At 46.0% G+C, this 20,423-nt stretch overlaps 1 protein-coding gene across 10 annotated transcripts in view; it reads left to right on the forward strand.

The window, feature by feature from the left end:
• Positions 1 to 20,423, forward strand: part of STXBP5 (syntaxin binding protein 5) — a 212,370-nt gene that overhangs the window by 89,241 nt on the left and 102,706 nt on the right. For all 10 annotated transcript variants that reach the window (XM_045009874.1, XM_045009875.1, XM_045009870.1 and 7 more), the window contains 2 exons: positions 5,938 to 6,061; positions 6,556 to 6,634. In XM_045009874.1, coding sequence (XP_044865809.1) covers positions 5,938 to 6,061; positions 6,556 to 6,634 — 203 coding nt within the window. The remainder of the gene's footprint in view (positions 1 to 5,937; positions 6,062 to 6,555; positions 6,635 to 20,423) is intronic.

The following is a 20,423-nucleotide window of genomic DNA, read 5'->3' on the forward strand; positions in this document are numbered from 1 at the left end:
CTGCCTATTCCCTACCGCCGCTCTGGGTATCCAAAGGGATCACCAGAGCACCCTCCTATCCAGCAGTAGGGAAGTCACTGATTTCCCGTACCATGGAGCCTTCCACAGCATCTGCTGGATCTGTCCTGCTGCCCCTATTGGGGATCCTGGCCTCAATACCCACCCTCGGAACCCGCCCATTCAGCAAGAGAGACTTCTCCACTATCCCTGCTTAGGGTGTCCTCGAACAGGTGCTCCGAACCAGTTATGGAGGATGAACCGCTCAGTCCGAGTCACTGTTTGAGTTGGTTGAAGAATGGCATCATTGATCGGTAGAGGTAGCGAGGAATAAAGGATGTCCTCTCCAGATGCTGCAATGACTTCAGCTTCTCTTTCATCCCCAGATGACTTTCGGCAGTTCCAAGAACTTCTGCAAAGGATAGCAGACAACCTTCGTATTCTACTGGAGGAAGTACAAGACAAGCAGCTCAGCTCCTGAACATCCTTTGTTCCTTGATACTGAGCAGGGTTGCTCTACTGATCAACTATGCCCATCTCCAAGCAGCTCAAACAGTATCTTGGCCTAAGTGGTTCATCTTCCATAACTGGTTTGAAGCAGTTTGGCATACCCTGGCCACTTGCACGCCTACCCCCAAGGGGGCTGGAGAAGAGGGACTACATACCTCCTAAAGATTCTGAGTTTCTTTTCTCTTACCCCCTCCCCACCACCCAATTCCTTTCTGGTGCAAGCAACAACAGAATGGTTCAGATAGCATCACCTGCTCTCCACCCTTTGACAGATAAGGAGGGCAAACGCGTAGACCTGCTGGGACACAAGGTCTTCTCGTCAACTAATCTCCAATTTTGAGCTACCAAGCCTTGTTGGCCAAACACGACTTTATCAACTATGGCAAATTGGGGAACTTTACTGAAAAAGCTGCCTCAGCAAGAGGGAGCCTGTTTCCAGTTTATCCTGGAGGAGGACAAGCTGATAGCGAGGACAGCACTTCAATCTGCTCTAGATGCAATGGATACTTCTTCATACTTTATGGCTACAGATATTGTCACACGGAGGGAATCATGGCTTCACTCATCCAGTTTCCCCTGGAAGGTGCAAAATACCATTGACGACCTCCCATTCGATGAGTTGCACCTGTTTAATCAGATCAACGATTTCTTCCACTCCCTCAGGGATTCCAGAGCCACACTTGGATTGCTGAGTACATATACAGCTGCCCACCCAAGTGGAAATTTTGCCACCCACCACCTACACAACGGTTCAGGACTCCTCAGTTCTTCCACCAAAGACCATGTGAACCATCTCACAACCACCAAAAGGCCCAATGATCCTGCCCTCCTAGCCTTCCTTTGCAGCCTTCATCACACGTTCAAACATCTCAAAACTATATTTGAGTGCCATTAGAGAGCCATCAACCACTGCTCTTACTTGCCCCTTCAGGGGTTATCTCGCACTTTTTTTTTTAACCAGCTTAGAGAGCAATAATAATGGACAAGTGGGTCCTGGATGTCATCCGCTATGAATATACAATCACATTCATCACACTACCTCATCCACATCCACTTCCCCGATCCTTCTTCAGGGACCATTCTCATGACATCCTTGTCCTTACCACAAAGGGGAGCAATAGAGTATGTTCCTCTGAACTATCAAGGCAAAGGGTTCTATTCAACTTCCTGGTATCCAAGAAGAAAGGTAGATGGAGACCAGTCCTGGATCTCTGTCACGTCAACTTCTTCATCCACAAGCCTGAGTTTCATATGGTCACTTGAGCAGCCATCATACCATCACTAGTAAAAGGCATGTGGTTTCTGTCTCTCAATATGCAGGATGCCTATTTTCACAAAGGCATCCATCCAACCCACAGAAGATTCCTGAGATTCACAGTGGGTCCTCAGCACTTTCAATACAGGGTCCTACCATTTGGACTTACCATTGCTCCCCGGGTCTTCACCAATGTTTTCTCTGTTGTTGTAGAAGCCCATCTCAGGTGTTATGGGGTCCTTGTATTCTCTTATCTTGACAACTAGCTATTGGCAGTGTAATCCAGAGACATAACTCAAATCTTGACCTCCATGTTGCTCCTTGCCTTCCTGGGAGTCCGCGTCAATGTAAAAATCAACTTTTGGTTTCCTCCATAGGGGCCTCCATCAACTTGATCACAACCGGAGCTTACCTACCAAGGGACAGATTCCAGGCTCTGCAGGAACTTGTTGCCCAGGTAGTCAGCAATCTGTCCCGGTCAAGATTTGCCTATTCCTCTTTGGTCACATGGTAGGCTGAACGTATATCACCACCTTCGCTCACCTCCACCTTCGCTGTCTACAAATGTGGCTCCAGAGAGTATAACCCACATGGCACACCATGGACCTTTATGTTGACAGTCCCCCTTGATGTGCTCTGTTCCGTCCATAGGTGGATGGACCAGCAGCAAGTTTGTGCTGGGATCTCCTTCCTCTCATCCTTCGTGGACAGGATGATCATCACAGACACATTCCTTGCAGGTGGGAAACGCACATTACTTTAGCAAGAAGGATGGGTGAACTTGGGGCCATGATGGCAGACACCCTTTTCACCACATTCCATAAGGACGAAGTCTCCCTGCACCTACATCCCAAGCTTCTACTAAAAGTCATGTCCCAGTTTCATCATGAATTCGCTTCAATGCCTGTCTACAGTACACAGTTGTTCTCTATCCAAAACCAATGTAGCTGGCTTGTCTGTGTCCCCCATGCAGCTTCTGATGCATAGAAATGCTTCAGTGGTGATGGTTGGGGAGTGGCTGAACTATCTGTTGTCTAGCAGTCCCCAGCTGGCATTTGGTTCCTAGTGAACTTTTTACCAACAGGCTGAAGTTAAAGCAGGCTTTAACCTGGTTTGAGACAGAAAATCAGGTGACTGTAACTGGTGGTTGGTTATCAGCTTCTCCTGCTCTTCGCTTGGGTGGCTGTGTGAAGGAAGGGAGCCATCCTTTTCTAAGTGCTCCCCTAGGCACATGCAAAGCCAGTTAGACTATGTCTACATTACAGCTGAGAGTGAGCCTCCAAGCACAGGGGCTCAAGCTAGCACACTAAAAATATCTATGGTGTGGCTATTGGAACTTGGATTGAAGCTTAGGCTCTCGGCTCTAGGGGGTTGGGTGGGTTTGCTCAGACTGCTTCTGGCTCATAGCAGAGTTACCAGGTGAGGCTACCAAAGGAATGGTGGGAGGCAGTTGGGGAGGTTGCGCCCCTATCTCTTCACCTACCACAGTAGGATTAATTCAGACCCTTAATTTTAAAAGTTGTGGTGCTTGACTCAGGAAACACATTTTTAATTCATAATCAAATATACATTGTCGTTACAAGGTCTGGTCACCATTCAGGTGCCACATGTTGCATGCCACTGGACTAAGTTTTTTGAAGTTGCAAAATTTCCAGTATGTTACAGCTGTAGACTAAATAACATCATATTCCACTGAAAATGCCTACGATGTATAACTGCAACTGATGCCTAGGTTCTGTGGCAGGGGAGGGCCACATTGGGGTTGCAAAACTGTATGGAGGGCTGAGTAGGGAAGGCTGTGCCCCCCCCCCAAACAGCCTGGCCCCCACCCCCATCCACGCCCTCCCAATTCCTGCCCCCCTCAGAACATCCAACCCCCCCTACTCCTTGTTCCCTAACCACCCCCCAGGACCTCACCCCCTATCCATCCCCCCCCCCAATCCCCTGACCGCCGAACCCCTATCCACACCCCCGCCCCCTGACAGATCCCCGGGACTCCCATGCCTATCCAACCCCCCCGTTCCTCATCCCCTGACTGCCCCCCAGAACCTCCGCCCCATCCCACCACCACCTGCTCCCTGCCCCCCAATTGTCCCCTGGGACTCACCGCCCCTTATCCAACACCCCAGCCCCCTTACCATGCTGCTCAGATCAGCATGTCTGGCAGCCGCGCCGCCCAGCCAGAGCCAGACACGCTGCCACACTGCTCAGCAGGAGCACGCAACCCTGCTGCCCAGAGCACTGCCCACGCGGTGGCATAGCAATGGGGGAAGAGATGACAATGACGGTGGGGTTGGGGGCTAGCTTCCCTGGCCGGGAGCTCAAGGGCCGGACAGGACGGTCCCATGGGCCGTAGTTTGCCCACCTCCGTTCTATGGTGACTAGCGCCTTTAAAAAGATAAAATAGGTTGAAACCTACTCAGAATTTTCTGACCAAAAATACCCCAACTTTCTGAAACCCACCTGGAGACGCACTGAAGTTTTAAAGCCTGCTAGAGAATTGTGCTGTAAATCAACTGAAGAGCTATACGTTTTTTGTGCTGTGTAAGTGTGTTGGTGAGTTTATAATTTTAGTTTATTTTTTAACATCAAAGCAGCCATAAATAATTTTCCTATAGTCTTTTTAGACTGCAGCTGATCCTCTGTCATAAATGTCACTTCAGATTTTCATTTCTATTACAGAAGATTTGGACAAGCAATGCTAGTATAAAAATGGCATCAGCAGTCCAAATTGATGTGTATATTGTGATCCAGGTGATGATGAATGTTGGTCTGGTGCATCAGGGCAATTCCCAGTTTTCAGTTAACTAGGTTTTATGCCATTCGCAGTTTTGAAGCTCTTCATGATGTTAATTGACCACTAGGAGCTAGAAGTGTGACTGTATGTTACAGTTCTAATTGGCCTGGCAATATCAAGTAACAAGCAGTATCTAAGACGCACTAGCAGTTTGTTCCTAAAAGGTTATTCCACAAATAATTTTAGGCTCTTGACTTTGTTTCTCAAACTTCAAAGATTGTGGATTGTATAACAGTATAATGTGAGGCTGTATAATACAGATTAGCATATCCTGTAAAGAGAAAAATATTGGGTATACATTTTTCAGAATGTGTTGAATTGTTTTAAAGGGATGTAAAACTGCCTTTTCTCAAGGCTTGGTACAACTCTGGTATACTGGTGTGCATAACTACATACTTCATAACCATTTGATATACACCTTTATATAGCTGAAGGTCTCATCACCTAAGTAACCAATACGTTTCTGAAAACGATGTTAAAAAAATTGCCTTGTAATGTATGATTTGAATATATCTAATAGAAACTGCTGCACAGGTGTTAATGTTCAAATAATAAAGCTTAGTGTCTTATAACAGTACCAGGCATTATCTTCCAAATGTTTGCTTGAAAAGGGAGATTGATTCTCTTCAGACTTCTTATTGTAGCTTTTCGATTGGCAAATTGAATTTTCTTTAATTTTATGCAAACACTAATACTGCATAAGGATAATAATTTTTCTTATCAAAACTTTTTGACACGCAAACAATGTTGTAACCTCTGAAAAGGAGAAAGGGCTCAAAGAAATACTGAATTGTAACAGAAAAATTTAAACATGGATAATTCATACTTGTTTTGGTATTTCATACTTACATAAAGTATTAAATAAATAACATATTAAACACTTTAATTTGGTGTTTGTGTAATCTTTTTTAAGAAGAGGGAATTGAGACCACACTAAGGCCTGGTCTACACTACAATGTAGCTCTCGTCAATGTAAGTTGCCCACGACACCGACCTAATAACCATCTCCGCGAGAGGTGTAGCACATAGGTTGATGTAGTTAGGTCGATTCTCTGTCCACGTACACACTGTGTTGCTTACATCGTCTATTGCTATTTTTTGACAGCCGGAGTCTCTCTGCCCCAGGGCTGACAGCCAGAGCCCTGAGCTGTCAGCCCCCCATAGTGCCCCCACTTAAGTCAGTGCAAATGCTCCTGGTGAGGACATACACCACTGGCAGAAGGACTGTAGTGTGGACGTGAACAGCCAATTTAATGACTGCGGTGGCTATAGTCAACCTAACTTAAGTCGACTTAATTTTGTAGTGTAGACATGCCCTATGTTGCTGTTTTCTGCTGAAAACTCAATTCTTTCTTTCTTTCTTTTTTGTTTTACACAGGCTATTCACTCTGTTGCTTGGCACCATGAAGGAAAACAGTTCATTTGCAGCCATTCGGATGGTACCTTGACCATATGGAATATAAAATCCCCTGCCAAGCCACTTCAGACAATCACTCCACATGGTAAGAAAAGAATGAATACACACAATGTCTGGCAGTTCTTACACTGGCAATATGTCATTAAACCTTTCTATAAAATCCTGTTTTATTTAATTCTAGCAAAACTACTCCCTAACAAAGGGAATTTTTGCTAACAACTTCTGCAAAATCCAAGCTGTTGCTTACCATCTCAGGCCAATGGGGATGGCGGGAAGCAGCGCGGGCGAGGGATGTGTTGGCCGCGGCTTCCCGCCACCCCCATTGGCCTGGGATGGCGAACCGAGGTCAGTGGGAGACGCGGTTGGCCAAACCTGCCAACGCGGCAGATAAACTGGCCCGGGCTGCCAAAGTGCTTACCCTGGCAAGCTGCGTGCCAGAGGTTGCCGACCCCTGAAATACAGTATGTGACAATGTAATAAATTGTGTGCATATTTTAATTTGTAATTTATTTAAAAGAATAATTTCACATTACATGTTTTTTTTTCCGATGTTTAATCTGTGAAAATATATTTTTTTAGGAAAGCAGCTAAAAGATGGGAAGAAGCCAGAACCTTGCAAACCTATCCTAAAAGTGGAATACAAAACAGCTAGATCTGGGTAAGACATTCCTTATAAGTCAATTGACTCTTAACACTATATTTGTAGTCTTTGAGAATGTCTTTTGTATCTTCTCATTTGTGGGATATGTACCCAGTGTCACTGAGTTTGGGAACCTCTAGAGAGCAGTAGTGAGTGATGAACTGTAGTTGCCGTTGGGTAAAACATAGCTATTACTCTAAAATATGTGTGTGACTAGAATAGGTAAAAACGACATGTTGATGAATGCTCCATATCTATATGCTCCTTCTTTAAAACCAAAGGGCTAGCAAAAATATAAAAAAGTGATAAAATAGTATTTGTTGCTGTTTTTAAATCTTCATGATTACATATCACCTTTTAGCAATATTAAGGAACAACTGATAAATTGGCAGCCCATTAAATAAATTTTCAGTTGTACTAAGTTTTTCGGGAAATCTGTTTCTTTGAAGAATTAAACTTACTTTATCTAGTAATGAGACCTATCAGTAATTTTTTTTTTTTGTGAAGCAATACGAGTTTGAAGTATGGCTGAATTCTTTTCATGTGCTGCAGTAATTTATGCAATCACTGTGCATAATTATGTATATTTGTGTATACATAATGAAGCTGTAATTCCAACAAGAGGCTTTGATGAAATTACTGCATATTGAGTAGCATGTTCTTGTCACTCAAACTTAATGGAAGACTTTCATCGTTTTATATACAATGTGGGGTTTCTTATTTACAGTTGTAAATCATTTTGATATGCTTGGGCGAAGGTGCTATTTAAAATCATAATATTCATGGAAATCCTTGGAACTATTTGCAGATGTTCAATTTTCAAATAATGTTCTCCATTTTTTTCTGTTGATTTATTTATTGTACCTTCTATTACTTTTTGGCTTTCTGATAGTTTAACAAATGCTTCCATATATATATCGATATGCTTTGCAGTTAATTTTAATGGTTATATGAACCATTTTTCTTTCTCTAAAAGTAAATTAAATGGAGGTTTAAGGTTTTGAAGCCAATTCCCAATTTTTTGAAAAGCTATGACCGAGTCAGAGAGAATTGTTCCATTGCACTGTTTGCTGAAGTCTACATCTGTCCAGGTATTTCCTTTCCACAATGAATAACAACACTGAATAATCATGAAGTCACGATACGTTAAACTGACAACTCAACTGTTGTGTCCAAGCTTCTGACCCAAATTATGCTATAAATAACTGAAAAGCAGCCTCAAACATGCAGCAAGATAAAAATTCTACACTTTGAAGTGTTCACAGTGCAAACAGTCATTTAAAAAATGTAATTTGAAATCTCCACAACGTAAGTTGTTTTTTTTTTGTTTGTTTTACAGCATGCAAACTTTAACTGATTTTTGACACGGTTTAAACAAGATAAGAGTTGCAATAAAACACGCTTAACTATGCACAACTTCTCTTGTTAGTACAGCTTTCCAACTGTATTAGTTTTTCCAAGATTATTTTGCCTTTTCCATGAATTTGTTTTGTTGTTGAGTCTTAATTTGTTTCCTACCCTTATTTATTACCTTAAAACTGTCCTTTTATGGTATTTTTCATGCTTGATGGTGCTCAGAACGCTGTCAAATTTATTATCATTTGAAAACCGGGTGGATTTGATTTAAATCAGCAGTCAGGAAGACTCGATTTAATCATGGATTTCTACATAAAAGTGCATTCTTGTTGGTTGTTATAACCTTAATACATATTCTTCACAACTCAGAGATAGATGTAGGTTTCATGTTTAAAAGGTACACACTATACATTTTTAAAGTGATTTATTTTGAAGACTTTTCAGATTAGTTTTACAGCTATATCAGAAAATGAAGGATCGTTTGGTATTTCATTTACCAAAGGTAATTGAAGCATATGTTTATGAAGTCATTGGGAGGTGAACTATCTCCGATTCAGCAGGTTAATCATTAATATTTGGAGGATTTTCTTGCCATGCTGTATTAGGAGGAGAACATCACCAGACAGACATTTAAATTGTTTTAGTTAACTAAAATAACAGTGTTATATATTCTGAATTTTTTTCTTCAACAGCAAACATATAATATTTTAACAAAACAAGCATTTAAATTTAGTTAAACATTCAAGTTTTTTAAAATCAGGTTTGTTTTGTTAAAATTGTTTTTAACTAAAATAGTTAAATGAAATATATTTTTAAAAAAAAATTGAATAGACTCTGTCAGCCAAGTCAATATGAGAAACTTAAAATATTGGCTTCTGCAGCTAACTCAGTTGTCTTCACCTTCATTTTCCTGTTTGTTCATATTCTGGAAAAGAAAAACAAGCTTTCCTGCTTTATCAGGTCCCAAATTAATTCTCAATTTGGAATGAATTAGTCCAAAGGAAGAAAATATTCTTTCTACACCGGCAGAAGAAGCTACTGCTGTTAAAAGTGGTTATCATTTCAACAGTCTCTGAATCCAAGTGCTTAAGTGACTTCTACCAGTTCACTGGTGTGACTTTCTTTAAAACATCATCAAGCAAACATATATTTCTTGAATGGTTCACCCTTAGCTCTGAAGTTTTATAGTTGGCATTATGGAGGGATGATTGTTGGATATCCATGTCATAGGCAATTCCTCTTCTTCAGCAGCTAAGGTTTGACCCCGGTACCAAGTATTGAGAATATTTGCAAGAAAATGAGCTGGAGATAGTGCTTGTCCCATTCGTTCTCTTAATGCTTGTAATTTAACTCTGTCAGTCCACTACTGAGTGCCATTGTAGGCTTGTGGGAGAGTTAGCTTGGTTCCTCCCACTTTTTTTCAGAGTAGCTGCTGCAGAGTGGTTGTTATGGAAGTATTTTGCAATTTCAACAACATTAGCCTTTATTTCTGGAACACTGAAGTCTTTGGCTAGGAGGTGCATCAAATGAGCACTGCAACCGTATGTTATAAGCTTGGGACTCTCTATTAGCTCTCTTCTAAATAATTTCTTCTCATCTTGGATACATTTGAAGCATTGTCTGTGACCAAGCTGCATACTAGACATTTGAATTTTTTCCCACAGTTTGTTATAGCTTTTACTTCTACTTCTTGTAAGTATTCTGCTGTGTATGTATCGGTTGTTTCTGTAAGGAAGACATTCCTTTCTTCTGTTGTCACACAGGCACATACAACAGGATCATTGTGGACATTGCTCGACCCATCAAGATTCAGGTTAACAATTTTACCCTCTAGACCTTTTGCACACTGCTCAATTTCTCTTTCATAGACTTTATCCGGCAATTTACCTGCGACATCTTCTCTGTTGGGTGGACTGTATCCTGGTCTTAACTGAACCACGTTAATGAAGTGTGGGGTTCTCAGTCATACGGAAAGGAGAGTTCGTCACATAAACAAAGCGGGCAATTTTTTCATCAATTACCTCTTTTTGTAATCTGCTGGTTCTTATCACAAACTTATCTGTGGTTGTTTCTGGATGATGGAGATTTTTTTTTCTTTTGGCTACAGGTGGTATACTGTGGCTATGTGACATACATGATGTGACTGAAACACTATTATTGGCAGATAACTGAAACTATAGAAAATAATGGTGATCTTGAAGGTGGATAGTGTTCAGAATCCAGTATGCTGAGGATGGATTCTCCTAACCAAAATAAGTCAATGCAGTTATTTAATTATTATTACCATACTCATTTAGTATTACTCATTGTATTTGCTGACACTCAGTACTACTTTAAAGGTGAAATTGTAAAAGGAAGATCTGTCTATTTCAGCTATTTATTTTTTATCACAACTGAATGTAAAATGATAGTACCATAGAGTAACTACTATATTTTTTGCTCAAACATGAGAATTCGAGAATAGTCCAGAAGAAAGAAGCATGAAATAAAAAAAGTTTACCAACCTGAAGATCCTGCATGTTCAGACATGTTCCTTTCATCATCTTCAATGCAGCTTCCTCCTGAGAAGGAACACTTCTCATGATGTTTCATTCAGGCAACTAGGCCATTTTTTGGTTGCACTGTTTGCATTTTGCCTGCATGCCTGTCTTACCCACAGGTAGAGGAACTTCATTAAAATATTCCCAAACTGGGTATCTTTTACAGCCTGCTGCCATTATAGGTTTTCCCTTCTAGTGAGAGAATGGTATGGTAGATCTCAAATCAATGAGGTCCGAAAGACCTCAAGACTTCTAGAATATGCTGCTCAAACAGTTTCACTTTTGTTTCTACTGCCTGTTCCTTCCTTCGCACATTTATCTCCAGACTTCTTCTCCTTGTCCAGATCTATTCCGCCCCAACCATGTTCTATTCATTGAACTTTTTGAAACTTTGCACTTTTAGAGAGAGGTAAGGGATTCACTCTGTGTACATAAATTTGCAGAGGGACAATAGGGTTGTCTATATATTATTTATTTAAAAACATTTTTGCTATTAACAAGCATATTATCTCTGGAGACACAAATCCAGAGTTTGAGAACTGCAAAACCAAGCATCTCTGATGGTATCTTCTAGATCAGGGGTTCCCAAACTTGGTTTGTGGCTTCTTCAGGGTAAGCCCCTGGCAGGTCGTGAGACGCTTTGTTTACCAGAGTGTATGCAGATACGGCTGCTCGCTGCTCCCAGTGGTTGCTGTTCAGGTAAACAAAACATCTCGCGGCCCGCCAGGGGCTTACCCTGAACAAGCCGCGAGCCAGGTTTGGGAACCCCTATTCTAGACTGAGCACCAAGTCCCATTGGGTAGATAGAAAGATTAACCTAAATAATCTACACAGAAGCCCCTGGAATCCCGTAACATTGGGTCCCTAATCCATGAACTATTGGAACTCATTTATAAAACTTTTCTTATACATTACATGAATATATTGTCTCATACTATAGAATTAGAATTTATAATCCCTATTCCATGATGAGAGATCTTTGAGCTATAATGTATCTTAATTAAAATTATATTTAGATAGGTTTTTCCCTCAAAAAGCACTTTATGAAAAACGATTTTTTTATATATTTTTTTTAAATCCATTGATTTTTATCCACCCGGTTTGAAAATGTCACTAATGTGACAACACTATCTTCCATATTGATAATAGAGAAGTTTAAATAAAGCCAAGGCCTAACACTAATCTCTGAAACAACAGTTCACTGGACACCGTAGTTTAGCAAATTGCTGTTTCCAGTTCCAATTGTCTTAACTGAAAAATCTTGCTTTAAAAATTACTTATTCATACTTATGTCACATTCCCTTTGCTTTTGATTAGAATATTCTGTCATGTTCATAGAATCATAGAAGATTAGGGTTGGAAGAGGGTTGGAAGAGACCTCAGGAGGTCATCTAACCCCCTGCTCAAAGCAGGACCAACACCAACTAAATCATCCCAGCCAGGGCTTTGTCAAACCGGGCCTTAAAAACCTCTAAGGATGGAGATTCCACCATCTCCCTCGGTAACCCATTCCAGTGCTTCACCACCCTTCTAGTGAAAATGTTTCCGAATATCCAACCTAGATCTCCCCCACTGCAACTTGAGACCATTGCTCCTTGTTCTGTCATCTGCCACCACTGAGAACAGCTGAGCTCCATCCTCTTTGGAACCCCTTTCAGGTAGTTGAAGGCTACTATCAAATCCTACCTTACTCTTCTCGTCTGCAGACTAAACAAGCCCAGTTCCCTCAGCCTTTCCTTGTAAGTCATGTGGCCCAGCCCCCTGATCATTTTTGTTGCCCTCCGCTGGACTCTCTCCAGTTTGCAGTTAGTTGCTTTTATAAACCTTTTGGTCTGTTGCTCATGATTTCATTTTCTGCAGATCAGATTCTGATCCCTTTCCTTAGTTGAGTAGTACCTTATCCCACAAGTAGCCATATTAACTTCAGAGCTTAGTTATTTTTTTTTTTAATATTTGTTCTTTAGTTCAGTAGGTATTGAAGATAGCCTTAGTGGATGGTAATTACCATCTTTTTTTAAAACAAGTACTGTATTTTTCTCATCTTTTCAACATCAGGTTCACTATGATCTTTCAAAAGAATTGCCATTGGCTCAATACATTTATTCATTTTGTTATAGACCCTGGAATATATATTGGGACTTGCTGATTTTTACTTGGCATTTTTTTTAAAAGTATTCTCTTATCGGCTGTCTATGTCAAGCCTTATATTGGGGCAAGCTTTTCATTCGCTCCTAACTGTCCATACCTTCCTTCATTGTTCTGTTTGATTTCAAAAGCCTTTTAAAATATAGTTCATTAGCTAAACTAATTCAGAATCACTGATTTAATCTTTATTCATTTCTTATTGAGTCGTGTGACTGGGTGACTATACCTGCAATAATATCTGACAAGCAGGGGCTTAAAACATAGCTCCATACAGCCAGACTACCCTGCCTTCCCTTCAGGGTTTGTCTGTGCAGGGATTTTTCAGACCCGTGATTTCCAACAGGTGGTGTTTCACTGTTGGTGTTTGTGAAAGCTATAGTGTTCAAAAGGTGCATCCTGGTCCAGGTATAGCTACCACTATGAAATCTACTTCTATTGACATGATGGTAAAATTGCCTGAGACTGTCTACACTGTAGCCTCCATTAGTGGAGCTGCATGCATTAGGAATTAGAGATCCAAACTCTTAGTGTAGTCACAAACTAAGATTGCTGAGAGAATTCTGGCTGCAATCAGTCCAGCTATCATGGCTAACTGCCCAGCAGGAGTTCTTGGTAAAATTAATGTGTTCCATTGGCATCTTGCTCTGGATTACCCAGAAGTTCTGATTGTATAGGAGCGGCAGGAGTAGTAGTCAGAAGGCCTGCAGAAATGTAGAAGTTAGTGATCTCCCAGTCTAGCTGAAGGAACTCTATTTGATGCTCTAGAATGGGGGAAACTTAGAGGTTCTTTTCATTCCACTTTAGATGATTCATTAAGTAATAAACTGTGTCAACCAGTATCTGTATTGAAATTCTGTTGTGCAGGCTCCTTTACTAGTCATCACACTGATCTGCTTGTCTCTCTTATATAGTAATAAGCTATGAGAATGTTCAGTAGGTTATTGGAGCACTCCTTAGGATCTTGTAACTTCAACCACCAGAGAAATGCAGGAATAGCCTACTAATGCACATCCCACTGTAGCTTACAGTTGTTACTGTGGTTGTGTGCATGTATGTGTAGAGTAACCTATAGAGATGTTACAATATCCAGGTACAATATACATGTAGAGAATTCGGCATGTAAATCTGGGCTTAACTCAACTTTCCTTTTCACTTTTCCATTCACCTTTAAACTCTCAGGAACTATGTTTGGTTCTACAAAATACAAAAATTCAGTTCTTCGAGTGATTGCTCATATCCATTCCAGTTAGGTGTGTGCGTGCCGCGTGCACGTTCGTCGGAAGATTTTTACCCTAGCAACCCCAGTGGGTCGGCTGAGCGCCCCCTGGAGTGGCGCCATAACGGCACCGCATATATACCTCAGCCGACCCACCCGACCCTCGGTTCCTTCTTACCGCCCGTGTCGGTCGTTGGAACAGTGGAGTGCAGCTTGCCTGTCCTCCGCTTCCCTAGCTTCCTCATTGTATAATTTTTTAGAGAAAAGAACTTAGTTGATATCTTCGTTGTAGGTTTTCTTGTTTTTGATAGTTTAATCAGTTTACTGTTAGATAGTTAGCGGGTTCGGGGATTAGCCCCCACCCGCACCCGGGACCGGAGCGTATGCCCGGCTCCCCGGGTTTCAAGCCGTGTTCGGCCTGCCGCAGGCCTATGCCTACAGGGGATCCTCATAGCTCTTGTTTGAAGTGCCTGGGAGAGTCGCACTTGGCTTCTAAGTGCCCAATTTGCAAGGCTTTCAAGCCTCGCAGAAAGAGGGAAAGAGACATTAGGCTTAAACAACTCCTCATGGAGGCAGCCTTAACCCCTCCGGCCACGGCACCGCCCGCTGTCCCTCTGGACTCTCGCAGCGCCGCCACGGCGCCGGGCCACTCTACCGTGCAACCGAAAGTGCCATCGGCACCGAAACCCGCCCAGAGACGCGCGCTCTCACCAAAGGCGAAGAAGGGGAAGACCGCTGCCTCTTCGGCACCGCCTGCTCCGAAGCACCAGAGTGCGCCCCGTCCGGACCGCCTGGCGCCGAAACCTGCCGCGGCACCGGTTCCTCCGCCGCAGACGCTTCTGCCGGCACCGGCGACTCCGGCCCCTCAGAGGCCGTCGAGCCCGGCACCTGTGACCTCCCCGGCTCCGGCCGCGGTAGAGATGCCACTGCCATCGACTCCGGAGACCTTCGAGGCGGCGCGGGACCTCATTACATTGACAGACCCGGCTGTGCCGCCGCCCCCGGCTCCGCCGGTACGGGCGCCCCGTTCCATGGGCAAGCCGTCAATGCTCAAGCTGCCTACCAGCACCGAATCCGACCGGCACTGCTCCCGTTCTCGCCAGCGCTCACGCTCTCGACGCCGATCTCGATCTGGGCGCCGATTGCAACGCCGCTCGCAGTCCCGGCACCGCTCGACTACGCGGCACCGGTCAGACTCGCGGCACCGGTCATTTTCCCGCTCTCCGACTTGTCATTCCCAGCACCGTTCAGGATCTCGGCACCGCTACGGCCGCAACTACTCGCGAAGCCGCTCCCAGCACCGAACATGGAGATCCCGGTCGACCTCCCGGCACCGCGCCGGTCGCAGGTCCCGTTCTCGCTCCCGCTCTCGCTATCGGGATGCCTCCCGGCACCGGTCGCCACAGAGGTGGGAAATGCGATCCGTGGGCACTTCGGCACAAGAGTTATCTGCTCCGCCCTGGCCCTCCCGGCACGCCTCGGCCTCTTCACAAGCCGAAAGTTACTACTTCGGGAGTTTTTCAGCAGTCCCATTATGCGGACCAGGACCCTCATCACTGGGGTTATTGGACCCCTTGGGCCTACCACCAAGCCCAAGGCGCTCCTGTGCCCACCACGCGCACCGTACCACACGAGTCCCGCATCCCGGAGGCTACAATAAGCCGCCCCCCCAGTTGACACTGAGGTACCATCGTGTGCAGAGGAAGGTAATCAGCCTGCCCACGAACCTTTGGAACAGGAACCTTCCCAGGTCCCAGACGCTGACCGGGACCCCATCATGCCCGGGATTTCTTCTTCTTCCTCTTCCCCGGATGAGGTGGTGGCGGGGTCGTCGTCTGCAGGTCCCCCACCAATTGACTTACGGGCACACCAAGAGCTCCTTCGCAGGGTGGCACTGCGAATGGACCTGCAGGCGGAGGAGGTATTGGAAGTGGACGATCCAATAGTGACTATTTTGTCAGCAGACGCCCCTACCCGCATAGCCCTGCCCTTCATTAAGACTATCCAGGCGACTGCTGAAAAACTATGGCAGACTCCGTCCTCTATTGCGCCCACAGCAAGGGGTGTGGAACACAAGTACATGGTCCCTTCCAAGGGATATGAATATCTGTATGTACACCCTATCCCCTCGTCGTTGGTGGTGCAGTCTGTCAACGATAAAGAGCGTCACGGCCAGCAAGGCCCGGCTCCTAAATCAAAGGACGCCAGACGAATGGACTTGCTTGGTCGCAAGGTCTACTCTGCTGGTGCCCTGCAGATCCGAGTGGCTAACCAGCAGGCCTTGCTAAGCCGTTACGGGCATGACACTTGGGCTGAGGTAGAGAAGTACAAAGAGCTCCTACCTCAGGATTCCCAACAGGAGTTCGCGGCCTTCGTAGAGGAAGGTAAAAAGGTAGCGTGCACCTCGTTACAAGCCTCCTTAGACGCAGCTGACTCGGGGGCACATACTATAGCCTCGGGCGTTACCATGCGCCGGATCTCTTGGCTCCAGAGTTCGACGCTCCCTCCTGAAGTTCAGTACACCATTCAGGACCTTCCTTTTGATTCCAAGGCTCTCTTCTCCGAAAAGACGGACTCCAGACTCCAGAACCTAAAAGACAACAGGGTCATCATCCGTACTTTGGGGATGCATACCCCTGCTACCCAGAGGCGTCCGTTCCGCCCCCAGTTTAACCGCCCTTACTATATGCCTTGCTACAGGCAGGACTCTGGTCGGCGACGGGGTCGCGGGGGACGTAGACGACAGCCTGGCAACCAACCGTCCCAGGGGCGGAACCCCCTCTAAACCACCAGGGCCTAAACCATCCTTTTGAAGATGCGCCCGGGGACGGCATACCAGATCTTTCTCCAGATCCCTCCCTGCCTTTTTCCAACCGCCTTTCCTATTTCCTCCCGGCGTGGGCCCGGCTGACCACCGATGCCTGGGTCCTACGCACCGTGGAACGTGGTTACCAACTACAATTTGTTTCACCCCCACCTTCCCACCCTCCTTCCCGGTCCCTCCTCAGGGACCCCTCTCACGAGCAACTCCTCTTACAAGAGGTGCATTCGCTCCTAGCCATCGGAGCGGTCGAGAAGGTTCCGGACAGGGAGAGGGGCAAGGGGTTTTACTCCCGTTATTTTTTGATCCCCAAGTCCAAAGGGGGCCTCCGACCCATCCTCGACCTGCGGGACCTCAACACATACATGCTGAAGTTGAAGTTCCGCATGGTATCCCTCAGGACGATTATCCCTACTTTGGATCCGGGAGACTGGTATGCCGCCCTCAATATGAAGGACGCTTATTTTCATATCGCCATCTTTCCGCCGCACAGACGCTTCCTCCGCTTCATGATCGCTCACCTTCACTTCCAGTTTGCGGTCCTCCCCTTCGGCCTATCCACGGCCCCAAGGGTGTTCACGAAGTGCATGGCCGTTGTCGCTGCCCACCTCCGTCGGCGCGGCATCTGCGTTTTTCCCTACCTGGACGACTGGCTCATCAGGGGGGAATCGCAGGCCTCGGTCCAGCAACAAGTCACAGTGATCAAAGACTTATTCACGCGCCTGGGCCTAGTTCTCAACATAGAGAAGTCCACCTTAGTACCAACTCAGAGGTTGGACTTTATTGGCACGACCCTGGACTCATCTCTAGCCAGAGCCTACCTTCCTCGGCTACGGTTCCAGGCCCTTACACAGCTAATCCGTGCCCTTCAGGCCTCTCATATGACCTCGGCCCGTGCTTGTCTCCGCCTCCTCGGTCATATGGCGGCTTGCACACACGTAACTCCATTTGCCAGGCTCCGCCTCCACCCACTCCAGCTGTGGCTCCACTCCAGATACCGTCCGCACAGGGACCCTCTGGATACCCTACTCACCATTCCAGCGGGTGTCCTTCAATCCCTGGATTGGTGGCTGACCCCTTCCCACGTATGCGCGGGGGTCCCATTCCATGCTCCTCAACCTTCCCTTTCCCTGACAACGGACGCCTCGTCCCTCGGATGGGGAGCCCATCTCGGCGATCTTCGTACTCAAGGCCTTTGGTCGGTGCAGGAATTGAATATGCACATCAACGTCAGGGAGCTCCGGGCAGTGCGCCTGGCATGCCAGGCGTTCCGAACTCGCCTCCACGGCCGTTGTGTCTCAGTCTTTACGGACAACACAACGGCCATGTACTATATCAACAAGCAAGGCGGGACCCGCTCTTCCCCCCCTCTGCCACGAGGCGATACTACTCTGGGAATTCTGCATAGCCCACTCGATACATCTGGTGGCGTCTTTCCTTCTCGGCATCAAGAACACCATCGCGGATCGCCTGAGCAGGTCCTTTCTCTGCCACGAGTGGTCGCTGAGAGCAGACATCGCTCATGCCATTTTCCAACAGTGGGGATTTCCCCATGTAGACCTGTTTGCATCCCGATTAAACCGCAAATGCCAGGAGTTTTGCTCCTTTCAAGGCCTGTCACCGGGCTCTCTGTCAGACGCGTTTCTCCTTCCATGGACTCGTCGTCTGTTCTACGCCTTTCCTCTGTTCCCCCTCATACACAGAGTCCTGCTGTAGCTCCGACGGAACAAGGCACATCTCATCTTAATTGCGCCAGCGTGGCCCAGGCAACACTGGTTCACCACACTGCTCCGTCTGTCGGTAGCCAGCCCAATTCCTCTGCCGCTTCACCCGGATCTTATAACACAAGATCACGGCACTCTCCCTCACCCAGACCTGACGGCCCTCCAACTCACGGCGTGGCTCCTGCGTGGCTAGACCAGTCGGAATTGCGCTGCTCTGCTCTCGTGCAGCACGTTTTATTGAGCAGCAGAAAGCCTTCCACTCGATCTACCTACCTGGCCAAGTGGAAGCGCTTCGCTTGTTGGGCTCAAGCGTGCAACGCTTTTCCTTCCGAGCTTCCACTTCCAATGGTCCTTGACTATCTCTGGTCGCTAAAACAGCAAGGCCTTGCACTGTCCTCTATCAAGGTGCACTTAGCGACTATCTCTGCTTTCCATCCCGGTGAAGGAGGGTATACGCTGTTCTCTCACCCGCTGACTACTCGTTTCAGAAAGGGCCTTGATCGTCTCTACCCCCAGGTGCGCCACCCGATTCCCACCTGGGACCTCAATCTCGTCCTCAGCAGGCTCATGTCCCCACCCTTTGAGCCGCTGGCCACCTGTTCCTTGCTGTACCTGTCATGGAAGACGGTTTTTCTAGTGGCTATCACATCAGCCAGACGGGTCTCCGAGCTCAAAGCGCTCATGGTGGACCCACCGTACACCATTTTTCATAAGGACAAGGTGCAACTACGTCCACATCCGGCATTTCTCCCGAAGGTAGTGTCCGCGTTCCACAATAACCAGGACATCTTCCTTCCAGTTTTCTTTCCAAAGCCTCACGCATCCTCGCGAGAGCAACGACTTCACTCCCTTGATGTTCGTAGGGCATTGGCTTTCTATGTTGATTGGACAAGACCGTTCCGCAAATCCCCGCAACTGTTTGTGGCAATTGCAGACCGGATGCGAGGTCTTCCTGTCTCGTCGCAGCGAATCTCCTCCTGGCTCACAGAGTGCATACGCACCTGTTATAGCTTGGCTAATGTCCCTTTGGGCCATCTCACCACCCACTCTACCAGGGCCCAGGCGTCCTCCGCTGCCTTTCTGGCACAAGTACCGATACAAGAGATATGCCGAGCGGCGACCTGGTCGTCGATTCATACTTTCGCCTCGCACTATGCCCTGGTCCAACAGTCGAGAGATGACGCAGCCTTTGGCTCTGCGGTCCTGCATTCCGCCACGTCTCAATCCAACCCCACCGCCTAGGTAAGGCTTGGGAATCACCTAACTGGAATGGATATGAGCAATCACTTGAAAAAGAAAAAATGGTTACTTACCTTTGTAACTGTTGTTCTTCGAGATGTGTTGCTCATATCCATTCCACACCCACCCTCCTTCCCCACTGTCGGAGTAGCCGGCAAGAAGGAACTGAGGGTCGGGTGGGTCGGCTGAGGTATATATGCGGTGCCGTTATGGTGCCACTCCAGGGGGCGCTCAGCCGACCCACTGGGGTTGCTAGGGTAAAAATCTTCCGACGAACGTGCACGCGGCGCGCACACACCTAACTGGAATGGATATGAGCAACACATCTCGAAGAACAACAGTTACAAAGGTAAGTAACCGTTTTTTCCTTCCCTGAACATATAATTTAAGATTAGAAGACTAGGGAAGTACAGAGGTTGAGATAACTTAAGTTTAGTTTTTTGCCACCATTTGATCATTGCAAAAGTGTGTTTTAGGAGGGATTTAAATGAGGGCCTTCCATCCACATTTTTTATACCCTCTTCAGCAAAAAAAAAAAATGATTGAAAATATTTCCAAGACTGAAAAGTGAATTATACAGTGGTAGTGGCCTGACACCGCACATAGTCCAATCCTTCACTCATCTACATGTTCAATGGGGTTTTGACCCAAGTCTTTGATTTCCTTATTTTTGTAGTGGGCTTACCCATTATGGATTTACTAAACCGCAGCAGAAACACCCTGTAGGTTTGGGCTACTCTGAGGTCTGTCATACTGTATTCTTGTT

The sequence above is a fragment of the Mauremys mutica genome, chromosome 3, assembly GCF_020497125.1.
Source record: "Mauremys mutica isolate MM-2020 ecotype Southern chromosome 3, ASM2049712v1, whole genome shotgun sequence".
NCBI classification, from domain to species: Eukaryota; Metazoa; Chordata; order Testudines; family Geoemydidae; genus Mauremys; species Mauremys mutica.